At 36.1% G+C, this 20,201-nt stretch overlaps 1 protein-coding gene across 11 annotated transcripts in view; it reads left to right on the top strand.

Annotated features, from left to right (window-relative positions):
• The window catches only part of LOC139981406 (uncharacterized), an 86,109-nt gene that overhangs the window by 17,451 nt on the left and 48,457 nt on the right, over positions 1 to 20,201 (top strand). The window contains exon 1 of one of the 11 annotated variants that reach the window (XM_071993772.1): positions 14,432 to 14,679. The exons of the other annotated variants lie outside the window; for them this stretch is intronic. Coding sequence (XP_071849873.1) covers positions 14,669 to 14,679 — 11 coding nt within the window. The 5' untranslated portion in view covers positions 14,432 to 14,668. Of the gene's footprint in view, positions 1 to 14,431; positions 14,680 to 20,201 lie in introns of those variants that run through there. 11 annotated transcript variants of the gene reach the window in all.

Raw genomic sequence — 20,201 nt, forward strand, 5'->3', positions numbered from 1 at the left:
GTACAGTATATATACTGTAGATGTATTAATAATATATGTATATACATTAGTCATGTACTGCCCATGTAAAGCTAATGCAGTTTGCATTGTATGTGTGTGTGTACTCCTCCTGTAACATAGACTTTGTGTAATTTTTGCATTAACTGTTCACCTATTCCCCCATATGAAGGTGTTATGTCACAATACATCATGTAACCAGAATGCTTACATGTAGTCTTTGGCATTGGAGTTCTTGTATGAGAAAAAGATGGGTTGTCTGACAGGAGCCGGTGGGGGTGGGGATGGGGGGTGGGGTGGGGAATGAGGGTGGGTGGTTTGAAAGACAGGACTGGTCTATTGGAAGGACTGCCAGTTTCTTTTCAAAGTCTCCTGAGATTGTTTGTTGTCATCATACATTCCACATACTTTTGATATTTATGAGAATACTGTAGCTGTGGATTATAATAGAGATTTATATCATCAGGGAATAATCTAGTGTTGAAGTTAGCGCGTACATGTTCACTTTAATCTTTCATTAATGGAATTTACTTCACTCCTCCCATACATGTCTCCATTCTATTTATGCACTCAAATCAATCTAGCTTAAGAAAACATTTTAGCACTGCCCCCCCCCCCCCACACTGACCTATTTCAGGGTCAACGCCCCATACTGTATGTTCTTTTTTCAAATCTACCATTCTCAAGGCTTACAACTACAGTATTTATTGTGTTCCTCTGTTACATGTCTTGACTATACTGTTGCACCTTCTTATCTACCTAGCCTAAGAACTAGTAACATGTTAGCACCTTACCTTACCTCACCCCCCCGGGCCCCGGCCCCCCTCCCCTACCCGACCTTCCGAATGGTAGATCGGAAAGGAAAAGGTGCCGAGCGATGGACTTTGAGAAAGAAAGAAAGATAACAAATAAAGTTTGGGAAAGTGACCATCTTCATTTTAAATAACTGAACATAAATTTGGGATTTCACAGACTTCTTTTCTGTGGCAAGACCAATGTTAGAGATGACAACCCAGAAATCACTAACAACTCTAGTGAGCGACACATGAGAAAGTAGAAAAGGTAGTTAAGTTAAACATCTCTGTATTCTATCAGTCCAGTTTGCAGCCTTACTGCAGAGTATACTTTTGCCTGTACATATATGCACTGCAGGGATTCTAAATACTCCAGAAAGCTTCACATTTGAATAAAATCTAAAATTAGAATTTTGGTAAACAAATTGTTGAAAGCACCGTCAGATCCATTTTGGTGAATTGATCTACTTAGCAGTGAGACAGCCAGTGGATACGTTCACTTTAAGAATGATGAATTAGTTCTGAAATGCACTGCTGACCCACATATTCAGATTCTTTTGTTTGTTTCGTTGAAGTACATTTCCATTTGATTATGAAACCTCTTCAAATAAATGCATTCAGTGAAAATGTCAGCCCTGTTTCGTCTCTCATCTTTCGTTTTGTCTTTTGTTTTGTTTTTTTTCTTCTCAGATATCCCTTGTGTGTTTTTTTCATTTGTTAAAATATTGAAACCCCCATCTATTATAGTGGAAGAATCTTGAGACCTTTTCAAATTTTGACATACTTTGCCCTTGTTACTAACTGATGTTGGATTAAGTTAGTATACATTGATTACCCTATATAGAAACAGTCCCTATGTGTGTTAATGTAGAGACTGTAAAGGTTACCAATGTCCATTCCAGTAATTAATCGAGGGATGGTGACTTTCTCCGACATTTTTGTCATTTAGATATCGAGGGGAGAATAAGATAGGTTAGATCAAAGCATGCATGGTTTTAAGAGTAGACAAATTTAGATTGAGAGAAAAGAGGAATTGGGGTGTGTGCTGTATCTACAAGTGGGTCAGTAGGGGGAGGGGCACAGTGCGGTAAATGGTACTGATGTGGTTAGATTTAGGTAGATTGGAGTGTGTTGATTGCAGACAGATATTGTATGTAAGTACTGTATCAATTTTTAAATATCCAAATCAGGTCAGGTTTTACCATTTGTAATTACCCAAAATCAGGGTTAGTTTTTATTTGTTCAGTTAGGACTGAAATGTTATGGAACAAGCTATATAACTGATGATGCGTGCCGTATAGTCATATACCCTAGTTTTGTGGTTTCACGTCTACATTTTATCGTTTTAGAGACAACTGAGAATGATCCAGCTCAGCTCATAATTTGTATTCTGAGAGAGCTTTTAAACCTCCCACATAGGACATTAAATATGTATATCCCTGTAAAGAGATCGAGAGGAGGAGTATGTCCAATTGCATATTGCCTTACTCTCAATTTATTGGAAATGATTGGTTCCTTTGGCCTTGCATATTAGGATGTTGACTGCTACATACTGTACGTATGTTTTGTGTCCATACAACGTTGTCATCATTGTTACCATAGCAATTATATGAGACTGAATATGGCCTCATTACAGATAATATAGCCAGAGGCTAACTTAGAAGTGTTCTTGATGAAAGTTGGACTTAACACTTTACTACGGTGGACTTTACAGTAGATTATAAAAGGGTTGTAGGTCAGTGTGGTACCATCTACAGGGCTATTGATCTATTGTAACAAGTATGTTGATGTGGATAGGCATGATGATATTGAATTCTAAATTGCTTTGTGATGAGAAATTGCCAGAAACAATATATTTCTGGAAAACAAGATGTTTTAGATGTTTGAGACCAATTTATAAACAACCGTCTGACAGCCAACCCTACATACTGCAGTATCCACACACAACTTAGTTTACTCTACTTGTTACCTACAGTTCGTCCTCTATACATATATCTTTTCTATTAACCTCCTCCTCCTCCCTCCCCTCCCCCCACCCCACCCCCCCACTTTCCCTTTTCCTCATTCTGCACTTAAATGTTCCCTTTGAAAGTTATACAAAAATAATATATCCAGACAAACCACTAAACCAGGTAAGGTTATTTTGTGTGGGTGTGTGTCATTGTCAAACTGCACCTTAAGCAAACACACAAATGTGTCTTCCTTTGTGCAGTTCTGTGTGTCCCAGTATGTTTCTTGAGTAAGAGCTGTCTGTACTGTGCAGTCATTGTTCTCAAGTATCGGCCTATCTGTATGGGTCAAGGACGCACCTAACAATATCAAACTCGGAAATGTATACATATTTTATGTTCCAATTTTGTGCAGTTGCAAGTGTTTGCTCACACTGTCACACAACACAGTACACATAATACTGTGTATACAGTGTATGTTATGGTTCGTTGACATGTACTCTTTTAATTTACCTCCCCATATAAAAAAGAAACTTTGAGATCATATCTTTGATTAAAGTTATACCTTTTTAACTGTAGTTGATGAATAATGCATCGTTATTGAGGTTCCTTTGTTTGTAGCTACATGTACACGAAGGGAATGAATTCATTGTTGTATCGCCCACCAATTTTCCATTGCATTAATTGCCCTCAAAGGCCTCAATTTACCCTCAATATTATTACTTTTATTGCTAGATGTTTGTCACCGCATGCAATTACTAAACTCTACCCACTTACAAATATAACCCATATGGCATGATGTGATGTGTTTCCTGTTAAGTGCATGCTACCTCCTGTGAGCTGTGTTGCCGAGTGCTTTTGTGTATGTGTGTGTGTATGTGTGTGTACAGTATATTGATGTATTGTACAGTACTGTATTCATATTGTAACAGAAAGACAGTCTATGCAGGGATCACCTCAACAGTTATGCAATCATCTATACTGAGGCTATAAAGAGCATGTGTGGATGCAGTGTGTGTAAATATATGTAATAAGTATACACACAAATTGTAACAAAGATGGATTTGTTGTGGGTTTACCAAAAATATGCGGAATCTGTTTTAGTGTGAAAATGTGATTTGTTGCTATCTCCTCCCAGCATTTTCAGATTCCTTCATCCTGCTAACTTCTCTTGCAACCCGATATATTGAGTGACAGAGTTAACAGCTTTTAGTGATACAGTAGCTCATGGAACATTTACAACAATCATAAAAAACCTTCTCATGTAAAGAATGTGGTTGTTGGTTGATTTATCTCAAGTTTAAAAATTTAAAATGCAGATCAACAGATCAGTAGATCAGTTTAGGTATCAAGTTTAATGTATCAACTTTAAAGTATGTGTCAAACATCTACTTTGCTCAAAAAGAAAAGAAAAAAAGAAAATAAATTTCAACATTTCACTTGAATCTTACAAGATCTATAAATCTATGGATTTAATAAACAGGGAACCATGGGAACGTAACAGTCAGTGTTTGCAATGATGATATCAGTTAAAGCTATAGTGTCCTTGTATTGTGTAGATGTTTGAGAACTATGAATTCTTTTTTCTCAAAGGGTACAGAAAATACTTAATATTTTCCAAACGTGCTGTATATACAGTATCTCTGTAAAATTTACCAACATGTAGCATTCATGCCTGTTTTGAATAGCAATATGTGTTGTGATAACAAACAAATCACACCCCATATTTAACCATATATTTAACCAGTAACTACAACCTTATTTTGATGACTTCCCTGTGGCATTCAGGTTTATCATGAAATGCAATCCAGCTTCCTGAAATTGCTTCCCCTTTCCTCAAGGCATGTTTCAGTGTTCTAACAAAATGGAAGTTAATTTATGTTTGTTCTCCCTTTCTTATCTTTTCTGTTTGATGTTAGATGCTTCACTTTTGTCCTAAAGTAACAATTAATAATCTTTTACAGGGAGATTGAGGTTTCTTACCTTATTTGTAATTCTCATTCATTTGGTAATTATGTAAACAAAGTCAGTGTCTTGTGATCTACCGTGAGTGTAAACTTGCAATGCACCGAGAAATTGATAGCTCATAACTGATGATGTCATAGTTATTAATACAATGATGATGTCATCAAAACTGATAGTGTTTGGTGATTGGAATAACCATTTTCTAGCTGCACCAACAGATATTGCGGATGTTGAGGTATGAACTCCATTCCTCTCTTGCTTGCCTCATTTGAACATGATATACACATTCTGATCTACCTACTGTAGCTTACAGCAACAGGGATTGTTTAATTACCCATGATGCATAATTTCATTCTCATTTGCCCATATACTGTATGCATACAATACATTTGCTTGGTGGTACACAGTCTAATGTACAGACATGTAACATTTATTTGGCCACATTTTTTATGATGCTACCAATCAACTAACACATCAGGAGCCACTAGTGTCTACTTCGATACACCCCTTCTCCTCTCAGATAAACAGTTTTCCACATATTTATATTATATTTTATTTAGAAATATAATTTACTTGGAATAAGGTACCAAACTTTTTATGCAAACTTAATCATATAGGCCCATTGCTTGTTACATTGTATTGGGATAGCAGAGTTGTATGCAATTGTGTACTATTTGTAATTACCTGTACCTGTACCTGTACTCACTGTAGTCAATTTGTGCTCATACTTGTACATTTTGGGAATGTAGTAACTAGGCACCAGTGTAGTAATACCCATACTCTCACTGAGAACCTTGTACTCTTACTCAATAACGAGTGGAATTTTCACTTCTACTGGTCTTATTCATGTCCTGTAATTCGTAAAAATGCATCAAAATTGTCATTGTGACAGTTTACCAGCAGTTTCAACATAACATGCATTAACCCTGAGATATTTCCCATAGAGAGAGAGAGAGTGTGTATTAGTTGATAATATTTGGATGGTCCCATTGGAGGTAGTTGTTTCAAACTTGTTATCCGAGTATTAAAGCTATAAAACTGTATGATTATTATCTTGTTATGACTCGATAATCAAACGTGGATGGGAAACCTCTCTCTCTCTTACTTCGACATGATGCACCTTTAATTACAGCCAGCTAAGTGGACTAAAAACGTTTGTACCTTTGACCTTCACCACGGGGAAGCGGAGAAAACTGACAATGGATGAGATACCCTGTGAACGCAAACAAATGCACATCTGCAGTTAAGGATGTCAATAAGCTGTTGGTAAACATGCTGGAACAGAGATATACCGAATGACATTCAACGTAAATCTAACACCAAGCAAAGTTCACTTTAAAGGCGCTTTTGTGTCTTCAGCATCTATCAGGTGATTTATACCATGTCGACTGATCTGCTCATATTATTTACTTTAGTTTTTAGAAACTATCGGGGTGGCTGTGTGAGTTAAATGAGTCCTATTGCCTAGGTTGTTTGTGAAGTATATATAGTCTCAATAATACACTCTTAGCATTGAAATAAAGATTAGACATTTAAGGCAAAAAGCATGAATATTTAACCAGTTAGAGAGGACAAACAGTACAGGATCATTTTTTTTAAAAGATATATGTCATTGGTTTTTCAGTTTATTTACCTTTCCATTGGAGAGGATGTTTTTTCCACAATTTCTCCCCCTCTATGTCCAAGAAACGTTTATAGACCGAACAGAATTGAAGAACATCCCACCATTATCAATAAATGTAAAGTTGTGTAAATGATGTAACATCTAAGTAGTACTGCACTCCTCTGTTACCTGTCTCTACTCTACTATCGCACCTTCCAACATACCTAGCCTAATATAACTTGTCACATTTTAGCACTGTGCCCCCACCCCCTCCCCCTCCCACCCCATCCTCTTAACCCTTCCCTGGGTCATCGCCGATCATGTCTTCCATATCAGCCATTCATGACATATAGAAGCCATTCATGACGCATAGAAGCCTATACTAGTGACACTCTCGCCTTCCTTTGAATAACATATTGTGCTATGTATTTTTAACCGTGCTTTGGACTTCATTGTCTGGAAGAAGTCTTTCGTACATTTCCTAACGGGGGGGGGGGGGGGTGGGGTTGTCTTATTCTATCTAGTTCCCATTCCTTGATCCAATACTTGTAATAAACTAAGTTTTCTTTCCCGACAATCATAGTGTTTTTTCATTGCTCCCTGTTGACTACCTGCTTTCTGATGACCATACCACTCTCTCTCTCATGTCTGGAGAGAGTCTTAGTTTCCAGTCTGTAAAAATAATATATAACTATTCTAGGCAAACCTTCATGCCAACCAGTTCTTGCCTGACAATACCTACAATGTTTATTACTGGGGAGGCATCAGAATAATTAACTAGATAACAAACTTAAGCTATAAATTAGTTACAAAATGTTTGCTGTAGGCTATGAGTTTCATTTTAGGTACAGTAGTGCTAGGTAAGTATTAGTGCTAATGCAATCTTTATGTTTAACCTCTGAAACCTCCACTGTGTACCTCGTTGATCTGATTAAGTACATTTTACTCTAGATCTGGGAGTCCTTCTTGGAAAGCAGTACCCATTAAGAATAAGGCTTTTGAACCCTGTGGTTTCCTTGTTATGAGAATGACACTGCACTTTTTCAGATAGGTCAAAAATCAGACTAAACCAAAAGGGAAAGGAAGACATTTCAGGAGGGAAGTAGCAAGTATATCTTGTGGTGGGCGGTTAAGTTTAGTCTGAGGTATTTTCTGATGATGTCAGTTATTACTAAGGGGGGGGGGGGGTAGCAGGGCATGACTGTTTTTTTTTGTAGGACTAGTTTCTATTGTTCTATCTACCACTGTTGGTATTCAGAGAAGGTGGTAAGTTTGTGGTTGGTAAAAGCACAAGGAGGTTGTTGATTAACAATTTGCACATTGGGAGTATTTTATTTACAGTTTAGTGGGAAGGAAGAGATATGGAATGGGTATTTAATAACTTTAAAGACAGTGTTTGAACTTTGTGGTTCAAAGGCAGTTGGCCCTATATTTATAAAGACTACAGAATTAAAGGGTTGGAAGATTTACAAACAGATACTGTTCATTCACACTCTGTCTCTGCATATTAGAATGATATACAAGTTACAGTGCCCCAACATGTGGATAGAAACAGATTTGAATGACAATAAAGTAGTTGTAATAGGTCAGGTCAGTGATGATTATTAACAACCAATATATATGCTATAGAATCAACTAGTTGCAATGTTTTTTGTAGCCTTGTAGAGTACATGCATTGTACAGTATATGTATTGTACAGTATATATGCATTGTACAGTATGTATGTATTATATAGTATGTATGTATTATACAGTATGTATGTATTATACAGTATGTATGTGTTATACAGTATGTATGTGTTGTACAGTATGTATGTATTATACAGTATGTATGTATTATACAGTATGTATGTGTTATACAGTATGTATGTATTATACAGTATATGTATTATACAGTAGAATGTGTTATGCAGTACAGTATGTATGTATTATACAGTATGATACAGTATGTTTGTGTTGTACAGTATGTATGTATTATGCAGTATGTATGTATGTATGTATTGTATAGTATGTATGTATTATACAGTATGTATGTATTATACAGTATGTATGTGTTATACAGTATGTATGTATTATACAGTATATGTATTATACAGTAGAATGTGTTATGCAGTACAGTATGTATGTATCATATAGTATGATACAGTATGTTTGTGTTGTACAGTATGTATATATTATACAGTATGTATGTATGTATGTATGTATTGTATAGTATGTATGTATTATACAGTATGTATGTATTATACAGTATGTATGTGTTATACAGTATGTATGTATTATACAGTATATGTATTATACAGTAGAATGTGTTATGCAGTACAGTATACATGTATTATACAGTATGATACAGTATGTTTGTGTTGTACAGTATGTATGTATTATACAGTATGTATGTATGTATGTATGTATTGTATAGTATGTATGTATTATACAGTATGTATTGTATAGTATGTATGTATTATACAGTATGTATGTATGTATGTATGTATGTATGTATGTATTATACAGTATATGTATTATACAGTAGAATGTGTTATGCAGTACAGTATACATGTATTATACAGTATGATACAGTATGTTTGTGTTGTACTGTATGTATGTATTATACAGTATGTATGTATGTATGTATTGTATAGTATGTATGTATTATACAGTATGTATTGTATAGTATGTATGTATTATACAGTATGTATGTATGTATGTATTGTATAGTATGTATGTATTATACAGTATGTATTGTACAGTATGTATTGTACAGAATGTATTATACAGTATGTATGTATCATACAGTATGATACAGTATGTTTGTGTTGTACAGTATGTATGTATTGTACAGTATGTATGTATGTATTGTATAGGTTGTATGTATTATACAGTATGTATTGTATAGTATGTATGTATTATACAGTATGTATGTATGTATGTATTATACAGTATGTATTGTACAGTATGTATTGTACAGAATGTATTATACAGTATGTATGTATTATACAGTATGATACAGTATGTTTGTGTTGTACAGTATGTATGTATTATACAGTATGTATGTATGTATGTATTGTATAGTATGTATGTATTATACAGTATGTATGTATCATACAGTATGTGTGTATTGTACAGTATCCATGTATTGTATATTTATATGCATCGTACCTAAATCATTTTAATTAAGCAACGTCTTTTGAAATTTGAAGTAAGAATTACTTGAAAATACATAAGCAGTATCTGTTGGGCTTGTGTGTTTTTTATTCCAGGATTTTAACAGGTGCAGACTAAGGTTTTTAATACACAGTTCTGTCTCCCTATACTGATGCCAACTATTGGTTTGAACACAAACCTTGCATTGGTTTGTTTCATTTGGGATTTTTTTTTTAGAAAGCCTCAAGTCTAGCACGTCAGAAATAACAAAGAAGTCAAAACAAGATCAACATCATCACCAACAACAACAGCAATAAAGAAGCATCTAAAAAAAGGGGGAAAAAAGGAAAAAAAAAAGGAAAAAAAGAAAGCTGGATGATATTGTACAAGGACTATATATTTTTAACCACCCCTTTGCTTGGCCTCAATTCTCCAACAGCGGTAATTCACGTGGAAGCTGTTGCCCATATGGAAAGGACAGATTGCTAAATTGCAAGATAGCTTTAGGGCAACTTGAAGCTCAGTCTGATGTGGAATTGCATACTGGTTGGTGAATTCCTCATAAGCAAAGAATTGTCCCTTGAAATTGAATAGGGGTACTCTACAGAAAGTTAGATTATAATCTATAGGAAAAGATTTATTTTGGGTTGACTTTGACAGTGTATTTCTCGTCTCCTGTCCTGTCATCGTTGCTTTAATGAGATCTGTTTTGAAATATGGTGGTCGTACGAGAATCGGACATTGCAAGTAATAGCTGTAACGTCGTCCTTGGTCGCTGAAATATTAACGTCACTAACAATTATGTGTGCTTTGTCAAAAGTGGCTGGTCTCTCTGATTAAACCTGAATAATCCTAATCTTCAGCTGTCAGAGACTTTGGATAGTCATAATGAAGTCCAATCATGTGATTTGGGTGACATGGTATCCCTCGGTGAGTCCAAGATAAACAACATCGGAGCGTCAAGAACGAATGTTTGCCCATGGCAAACTTTTGATGGCAGTCTAATAGCCGTAGACGACCAAATTCCTCGTTCGGACAACCAAAACCGGCTGTGGAGGTTGTCCGGAGGAGCACTAGTTTACGTCAAATTCAGAGATTGTATTGTAACTAAATACCCCCCTCCCCACCCCAAACTAAGTAAAATAATTAATTGCTGATTACCTCCAGTGCTGGTATTCTATTCACCATCCTAAACATCTCTCCTACACTTCACATCCTACAGTGACTTACTACACTGGTCATTGTTAATTTTGTTACATGTTTTGTCGGACAACCAAATCTGCTGTTCAGACAACCAAAACTTAACAAGGCTTCGTTGGCCTGTAACGACCAGAAAAGATCCTTAAAAATTGCCCTGTTGGCCGCCAGTACGATTGGGGGATCCTCAGACCTGTATTTGTGAGGTTTTTACTGCAATTCCTGTTGGCACCTTTAATGCTGGAGACTGTGAACTTTGACCTCTGGCATAGCTTGTTATGGTTGTTGCTCTGGAGTCGATCAAGAGAGATAGGGAGGAGATATGGATGTTTAGAGTGGATACATTAATCCAGTCATCTTTAACCACTTCCTGAGCTCTTGAACCATTTCATAATACTTTTATACTTTAGAACAGGGACATCCCATTAATCACAATCTTTAGCAAGTAGCAGTTTTCAAAAACTTATAAAGTTTCTATCCAGTTCTGTTGAAGTACTACAGATTATAATATCTTCTTTTCACATCTTGTAGTTTCTGATAAGGTCCTCTTGTCATTGTTCCAAGTTTCCTTTTCTTGTATTTTCTACCTGCCATTGCAATCTGATAGCTGCTTGTGCCATCCATGACCTGTGTTTCCTTTGTTAATCATTAATAAACTTTTCATATCAACAATCAAAGTACATTAGGTAGTTGTTATAGTATAAGTTACTCTGATGTTTCCTGGTGTATATTTTCCTCAGACTCCTTTAAAGTATTAATGTTAATGCCCTTTAACCTATTGAGATCTCAATAAACGCCTGTATACATGTTGCGTCCATGTTAATCATATTGTAGTCGCCAAGAAACCTAGTTTAATGTCAGTACATACTGAATATTCATAAAGTCATTCTCGCTTTTTCTCTTGATTAATTCGTAACTTAGATGTAATTCTCTTTCTTGTTCAGTTTAATTATAATTCATAGTCAAGTACTCTCCCTGGTGTATATTGTTATGAAGATGATGCTTGCTCCCCCATTTCATATTTTCTCACAATTCTCACAACAAGACTTTATTATGTGCTAGAGGGGGCATCTTTATCAGATTTGCAGCACATTTCATGAACATTTGTCTTAGAACTGCCAAACTTTACAATCGCTATCACCCAAGAGTGTGGTAGATTTTTTTTGAAAGATGTGTAAGATATATATAGTTTTAGTTAATCTACACCAATCGCAAACTGAAATGAAAAGCGCTGACTGAAAGTACCATATCATAGGAAGGTTGCAAATTAATTGAGTTATTTTCTTCATTACAAAAGCGATGAAATGAATATTGTCATGATCAGTTTGTTGTTGAAGTTGTTTATAGTTTGCTGCAAAAAAATTGTTGGTTTATGGATAGTGGGAAAGATACTTGGTTGTGATGATGTTGATGAAAAAGATGTTGGTTGTGGATATAGTCATGGATAGTATATCTGTCCAAGTTGTGCATAAACATAGATGATTGGTTCAGTTTGCATCGTACAACATAGAAATCTTTTTATGCGACCATGGATTATAAATTAAGACAAGAAAATGGCCTCAGTGATATTATCACTCCTACTGTTCCAGTGCTTCAAATGCATATCCTTTCATCCCCTTTAGGCATGAAGACTGCAGTCAAAAACATTATTAACTTGTGTTCACGATTTTGTATATATTGAAGAGCTGAGTCATTTTGTTGAGAAGATCCCTGAGTAAGCCTCTCTACATAGCATTATTGCTGTTGACATTTTGTGTGGCAGATGAGTGTGTTAAAGGTGGCATTGTAGCCAAGAGAAGTTACAATGGCTGTTAGATTTAGCCTAATGTACTTCTCAGCAGCGAGGGGGAGGGGGGGGGGGTGGGCTGCAGAGAAGGAGAATGTCAGCTGTCAGCTGTTGTTTAATAATAGGCTTTAATTTTGTGAATATGTTTAAGTTATAACATGCTAGTGGCCTTGTTATTTGTGCTATGGTCTCGGTTGATTTTTTTTTCTTCTTGTCACCACTGTGTAGATAAGAGGAAAGGTTATGATTTTGTTTTGTATAATTATTTTTAGTATTATTGTTTTTTATTCGAGTGTTATTTGGTGAAGTAAAACTTCAACTTAGTGGGAGTTGATTTAGTGTTATGTAGAATAATTGGAACAGTGGAAGATGGGTTCCTTCGATAGGTCGAGGCGCTTGGGTTACGAAAGAAATAAAAAGGATGCTCTCATTAACTATTTTTTGCTTTAATCTGGTGGTAATGTACAGATAATGTTAAGGGAAACATACTGTACGGTCTGTAAATGATCAATTAATTCGGCCAATGAAAAACTTAAAGCATTATGTTAAATTTTTGAGACAAAAACTTTACATAGTGCTCACGTAAAAGCGAAGCGATTTTTCAAAAATATTTCCAGTTTTCTCTTGAACATGATGATACAATTACGGGTGTGGGTGACAATGTATATAGAATAAGGGTTCTCTTTAGGACTCCACTTTTAAACAATGAGGCCATTTATAGGTCCTCTCTGTAAAAAATTGTTATATTCTGTAATTAACATTTTTAAGAAGTCATGTCTAAAGAGGTTGTTTTCATTACAGGATCATCTGTGGGACTGTGGAGAGATAACATATCATTCCCAGGTACTATCAAAACAGCTGGACATAATAGGTTAGGTTAGCAGGAGGGTAAGGCCTTCTGCCATGCAAATTACACTTTGAACAGAATTTATATTGTAAATGCGATCCTTAAATGTCATAACAGATGTCCAAAATCATGAGATTTAGCCCTTTCAAAACAATCAGATATCACCAGGCTTCATTTTGTCAAGGATAAACAGTGCCAGTGTGATGAAGGGAATTACTCCTCTGTATAATTCAAAGTAGTGAAACTGTAGGATAGTCTGCTTGGCAACACTGAAGAACTAGGACAGTTTCTTGTTCAAGTCTTCCAAATCTACGAGTTTGTACTATTATGTGCTGGATCACGAAAACAAGCTTATACAATCTTGTTTGATCGTAGTAATATCCTCCCGGGTGGGTGTTCATGAGTTGAAACGATGACTGACTGTGCCTTAAAATTAATCAAATTTTGAATTTTATGAGTAAAAATTTGCCAGGTTTGTGGTGAAGATATTTTTTCTGAGATTGGCTGGCATTCATGAACCAACTGCAAACAGCTGCTTCAAACCACTTTTATGAATCCTGTAGAACAAAACCCTAAAATAATATGGCTGTAAAGAATTTGTAGCCAGTCTAAAAAATTGATTCCATGTGTCCTTTTTAAGCATTGGAAAAGAACAAAAAACACCACCCCAAAATGTCATGCTGACTGATGCGTTTTCATCATGTAAGGCTATACCTTTGTCACCCTTTAGTTTCATTCTTCACCGTTTGATTTTCAAGTATGTCCTGGTACTTTTGCAAGGAAAAGTCCTGGCAGTTGCAGAATTACTTTCCCCTTAACAACACAACAAGACATGATACCTATATATGTGAGTCATATTCAGGAGTGCTGGCTTGAATTGCACAATGTAGCAACAACCATTGGTGATTGCTAACTTGAAAAGCAGTTGAAGAGACTCCCAGAGATTCCAATTTTGTTCAATCCCTCGTCACTCCTTTAATTTGCGGTTTAGAGAAACTTGGCACAATATGGCATTGCAGAAAACAAGTTGGGTCTGTTTTGTGTTGATAGCGTAGAGAGCTACGTAACTGTAGAGTCTCTTTGCGCCATTAATTTTCCTGGGGTTTACATTAGTAGGGAAATGAATGTGCAGAGGTCTCTGCATTGCTTGGCTTGGAGGCAACAGAAGACAAACAGCTGGCCCTGGGGGGAAGTAAGAAAGCTTTTCAGGTCTTAGAAAAGGAGCTTGCTGGATAATAAGTTGGTTTTAAATTTCAAAGATTAAAGGAGTGCAAGGGGCATTTTGGTTTTAAAGGAGTTGAAGTCTAACCGAGGAGGAAGGAAGTGTTCGTTTTTACAAATTTGCTGTATAAATTTTTAAAGCTTACTCGAACGATGTGGTAACTGTGGCAGCATGTGTGTCAGGTAACGTACTAGTTTAGTTGGTAATTAAGCTTCATATTAAATGTAAACAAACTAATGAAGGTTATTTATATTCATATTTAGTTTATCTTCCTCGACTATTTTTTTTATTTCTGTGTTTATATGATATTTAGCATTATGTTGAATTCTCGTCTTTGATTTCTTCTGCTATGTTCCCCGAAGTGCATTATTTATGAATGTAATTTCAGGATATGATTTGAAATGCTCTTGCAAGTTTTATTTGAATCATACATGCATGAGGGGAGACATGATGGAGGACATTTTGAAATCAACAGTCTGAAATTTTAGTTTCATATATAGTTATCTATATAACAATATTGAACCTGAAATACTACTATATGACTCTGATATAATTTGAGTAGTACTCATCTAGGGAGCTGTAATTTAAAACTTTAGGAGTATTCTTTTTCTTGTGTCATTTGTCATCACAAAATACCACTAACTTGATTTATTTAACCGCAAAATGGGTTGCTTGTCTCAACAGATCCCTCTTTGCATATATATGCTAATAATTCAACGAACAATTGAAACGAATAATTCAACGAACAATTGAAGCAAATAATTCAACGAATAAGCAAATAATTCAAAGTTCTGTCATTGCATTGCACACAGTTATTTTAAACCATTAACCCACATTGTACAATGTTGGCTATATATCCATTTTTGTATATAGAGCAACTCATATTTTCACTCTTATGTGGTAATGGTCTCCATTTTGTGACTTTTACTGTGTATATGGCTAATTAAAATGCCTGTCAGTGCTGCAGCAATTTCCCTTCCACAATATAGGCAAAGTAGCAACAGATGCAATCAAAATAATCACCAAATTAAATCTGCAAAAATGAGCATTAGCAACAAATGAATGAAGTCATTGCTGACAGCTAACTGCATTCAACTCAGTTTTCTTATTGCTGGTTGGCAAGGTTAAAAGTATCCAGATGTTGTTATTTTTCAGATGACATGCTCCCCCCCCCCCTCTATCCCCCTGGCATATATACATGCATAATTAGGATCTGAGGGGAGGAAATACCGATGGCTGGCTCAGAACAATTAAACAGCCGGTTCTCAGATTATCAAAGGGTTTTTGTCTTTCTGTGGAAGGGATAACTGAAGAATTAAAAAACTTGCTGGAATAGCAATGAATCATTCTAAGAAATGTGTTCTCTTGATTGAAAAGAAATTTGAATAAAAAACTTAGTTTCAGAAAATCCTAAAATGCCTTTCTGACACAATGGTTAGGTTGTTGCTGAACTGTTCCCTTGAAGCCATTTGCATGAATGTTGTAGACATTGGGACAAATTGAGGTTTCGATAAACAGGGGCCACTTCCTTGTAGGCTTTGTGTCTCCTCCTGTGAAGTTGTTAAGTGACTCCAGGGGCGATGGGGAGGGGGGGAAGTTGGGCAGGGGGAGGCAGGGAAGAGCATTATTTACTCAAAATGAGATTGTCTCTGATCAGACTAAAAGACACCCACTCTCCTTGTTTTCACCAAATGTAAGTTAACAATCAAGTTTAAAAAACAACTCTTTATATTTATATCAAGGTGATTCAATTTGCAAGTATTTTTTTCATTTTTTGATAAAAAACTTGTTCTTCATTATTTCAAATGTATATTGACAAGTATGCTAATGATTTTAATTGTTATGAATATTAACAAGTCATGCTAATGATATTAATTGTTATGGGATGTTACCATTAAGTAGCAAAGGGAAACAAAGGGGAGCCTAAGCCACTGAGGTAGATGCTTTAGATTGTCTAGTATCAAGAATACCATTGAACTAAATATGTTATGTTGTAGGTGTGCTATTTCATTGTAAGGTATTTGGTGATTGGATGAATGTCAGCTATATGCTAGGACGACAGTCAAAATATAACAGAAATTGCCGAAAAAGACTCAAACAGAAGCCAGACTCTCTCTTTGTTCATCTGGTCCCAATGTTCATGCTCTTGACAATTCATCTTAATTTATACCTTTTTACACCTTTAACTCTTAAAATCACTGGGGTCTCTGGAGGAACAAGGTACATATCTTTTTATTTATTTATTTTTGTTGTGAAGCTTTTTGATGTGAAACAGAAGACAATAGTTCAGCCTGCTGCAGCCTTATTCCCCAAAGTACACAGCTTTGACTGCCATACTAATGTACACTGATATTGCTGGTAGTGAACATTATAATTCACAAACAAACAAGTCCGAGAGAATGACTTGACAGGGGATAGATAGAAGCATAGTCACCTGGAGAATATAACCTTTGACCCGAGTCACCTGACAGCTGCTATGCCAGTACTTTATTGAATACACATCTGTTTGGTATTGATGGTTAATTTTAACAACTCACAGTAGCATAGGAAGTGTCATAGACCTACATACTACAAAAGTTTAACCAACTGCAATTTTATTTGGAGTACTAAGGTTGTGTAATATTATGGATCAATTGCAAAAAATTGCTTTTGAAGTTGGTCCGTTGTCGGTGAGATTGTTGTTGGGATCTTCGTGATAATGTCTTCCTTGTGGGTACAGGGATGGAGGGGATCAGTGGGTACCGGGGTGGAGGGGATCAGTGGGTACCGGGGTGGAGGGGATCAGTGGGTACAGGGGTGGAGGGGATCAGTGGGTACAGGGGTGGAGGGGATCAGGGGGTAAGGAGGTTTAAAATGATATGTTTATTCACTTATTCTACTGATGTACTGTATAATCCTCATTTACCCATCTCAGTATCATGCGCTCTCTGAGATCTACGTGCATACTAAAAACTCCAAGAATTGTTTGACGCGTGACTTCCAAAGACATCTCCTAAGTTATGTCCGTTTGTTTGTCCGCAGACATAAATTTGTCAGGTCTATATTGCAACATGTCTTGATTTTGTACCTTACGCTATGGCCTCCCATACTTCCTATTATCGTCATTTGAATAATTAAGCTGAAAACGTCTTATGTGGAGCTTCTCATGTATCCAGCGAGATTATGGCAGAGAGCTTGTTAGAAGTAATTGATGCTGTTTGTCCCTTGATCAGAGTGGGTAGGTTTTAGTAGAATTAAGTGGTGGTATTGCTTGCTTGTGTTACTTTCTGTGCTGAATTATTCATCAAATACTTTCATTAAAATGCTCAATGCAGGCTTGCAGGTTGCGTGGATTTAGTCATCGGCTGCGTAAGGTGTTGACAGAGCGCTTTTTGCTTTTACATTATAGGGAAAATTGCCCAAAGTGGAAGTTTTCTGTGAAGAGAGCAGCGTACGGGGAGATGTATCAAGTTTTGTGCCAGTATTTTATATTTGCTCACCTTTCCAAAATGTCTAAATTTTATACATTGATAATTTGTTTTTGACAGTTATAGTTCCTCCCTCCTCCCACTCCCCCCCGAACCTGCGATGATTGGGACATGATCGCAGGGATCTATGAAGTGCCTTTGCAATTACATAATCATAAATAATAATTACTCTAGATTTCCAAAATTCAGGAGGGTGAATAGTACCCAGTGGGTTACATGGATCAATACTAGAATACAAGCAACATTGACGACAGACTCACTATGTATCCACTTCACAGCTCCTCTGTCTGCATAAGGAGGGTGATCATGTGACTACAAACCTTCCTGACTCATTAATTATTGAAAGATCAATATGCTGTACTTGATGTGGCAAGTATGTATGTGCGTGTGTGATTGTGTGTGTGTATGTGTATGTTTGTGGGGCCAGTGTATCCTGAAGATGATTTGTTTTAAATTAAACCTTCCAAGAAAGATTTGTACTGAAAGGGAAATTCCCAGCATACCTTCAGGGCTAATGCTGCCATTATTGATCCATAGTCATTGAGCATAGGTTTTTTTCTTTTTTCTTTTACCTTCTTTTTTTTTATTTTTAAATACCATCTCCTTGTCCATGTTGATGATGGGGGGCCCTGTAAAGGGTTGCTCGGTAATTCACTGTTTGGAAAATCAATGGGGATTCCATTGGCAGTAAATTAGCTTTGGCTGAGTGAATGACTTGATAATGCAAGTGACATCAACCTACAGTGTTAAATGCCGTGATGTTAACATTTGTTAACCGTGTGTTGTCTGCTGCACTCTAAAGTTTTCCCACAAGGGCAGACAGACATTGAAGTAGCTGATTTTACTGCACAGATATAAATGGGGTTTTCTCATTGACAAGGCATTGAGTTTGCATGATTAAGGCTATTGTCACTGGGACACAATGGCTATTGTTTGCAGAGTTGCAGGCGATGTGCCCAATTACGTATTCAAAGTGAAGTGGTGTAGCTATAAGGGGTATATATATCTACAGGTGTATATAACTGTTCCTATAGCAGTGAATAGTCGGGCAAGGTCTGTCTCAATCATTACAATGGGGACAAGGCAAGGAGTGGCAATTGTTAAAAGTTGAAAGAATTTGTACTTTAAAAAGGGGTGTCATGAAGGGTTAAAGGAATCCCTGTAGCCAGGACTGGTATATAAATAAGGGCACTCTTGATGTTTAAAACAGTTTTATAATTTACCTTTGAAAGATATTTAGGCCCTAAACCTTGTTTTCCCATAAGTTGATGTAAAGTGTTTATCATATTTTGTGTTGATAATATTAGTGAGAGATATTATTTTTTTTTTAGTATTTTTTTTTAATGGCATTAAAGGAAAACAAAATTCTGTCATATTGTAAAATTCTTGTGGTTTGATGCCCCGACAAGTGAGTGCTACAAATATATGCTGGAAACCTCTGATCTTTTCTGGTTCTTACTCAATTCTTGGACAAACTTATCTCATTTGCTCTACTACATTAGCAAGACAAGTGGAATTTTGAGCAAATTCGATGGCAAGGAATCGCAAATCTGTCATGCTTTCTGCTTTTATAATATTTCGTTAACTCGCTGAGTTATTCCTCATAGAAACTTCAATCAAGGAAGAGGTCAGTTTGGAAAAAAAATATTTAGTAATTTCTTAACTGATGGTAGGAAGTGCTTATTTTAGTGCGGCCTTGTACCCTCTATGTCATATCCTGTTTTCGCTGTATCACGGATTAAGTAGTCAAGGTCATTAATATTGATCCTGATGCTATAAAGTCAAAAAATGGTCACAATGTTCAATCCCTCACATCTTCATTTGACTATCCTCAAAGATCTATCCTTCTCTGATAGGCCCTATAAATTTGATCGTTGAAAATTTACCCTTCCCATGTCTGAGAATAATGAAAGGGATCAGAATTTTTAGACAATCGTTTTAGAAAACTTTCAGCTGTTTTCAGGTATACATACAAACTACTGGATCAAGCAGCAAACAATCTCCTACATACTTAGAGATGCTGATTAGATAGCTTCCCACGTTTATCATTTGAATTCCAAAAAACCCCTACAGCAACTTTGAAAAGGTTATGCAGCAGCTGAGATTTCAAACCCTATGTTTATTTTTGATTAGTAGCAGGTGTAACCATGGTAACGATCATAAATAATTTCGCTTACTTCAAAGGTAGACAGTCAATTTTGGATATTTCTTTATATTTTTGCACTTTTGAGTACAAA

The sequence above is a fragment of the Apostichopus japonicus genome, chromosome 15, assembly GCF_037975245.1.
Source record: "Apostichopus japonicus isolate 1M-3 chromosome 15, ASM3797524v1, whole genome shotgun sequence".
Taxonomy (NCBI): domain Eukaryota; kingdom Metazoa; phylum Echinodermata; class Holothuroidea; order Aspidochirotida; family Stichopodidae; genus Apostichopus; species Apostichopus japonicus.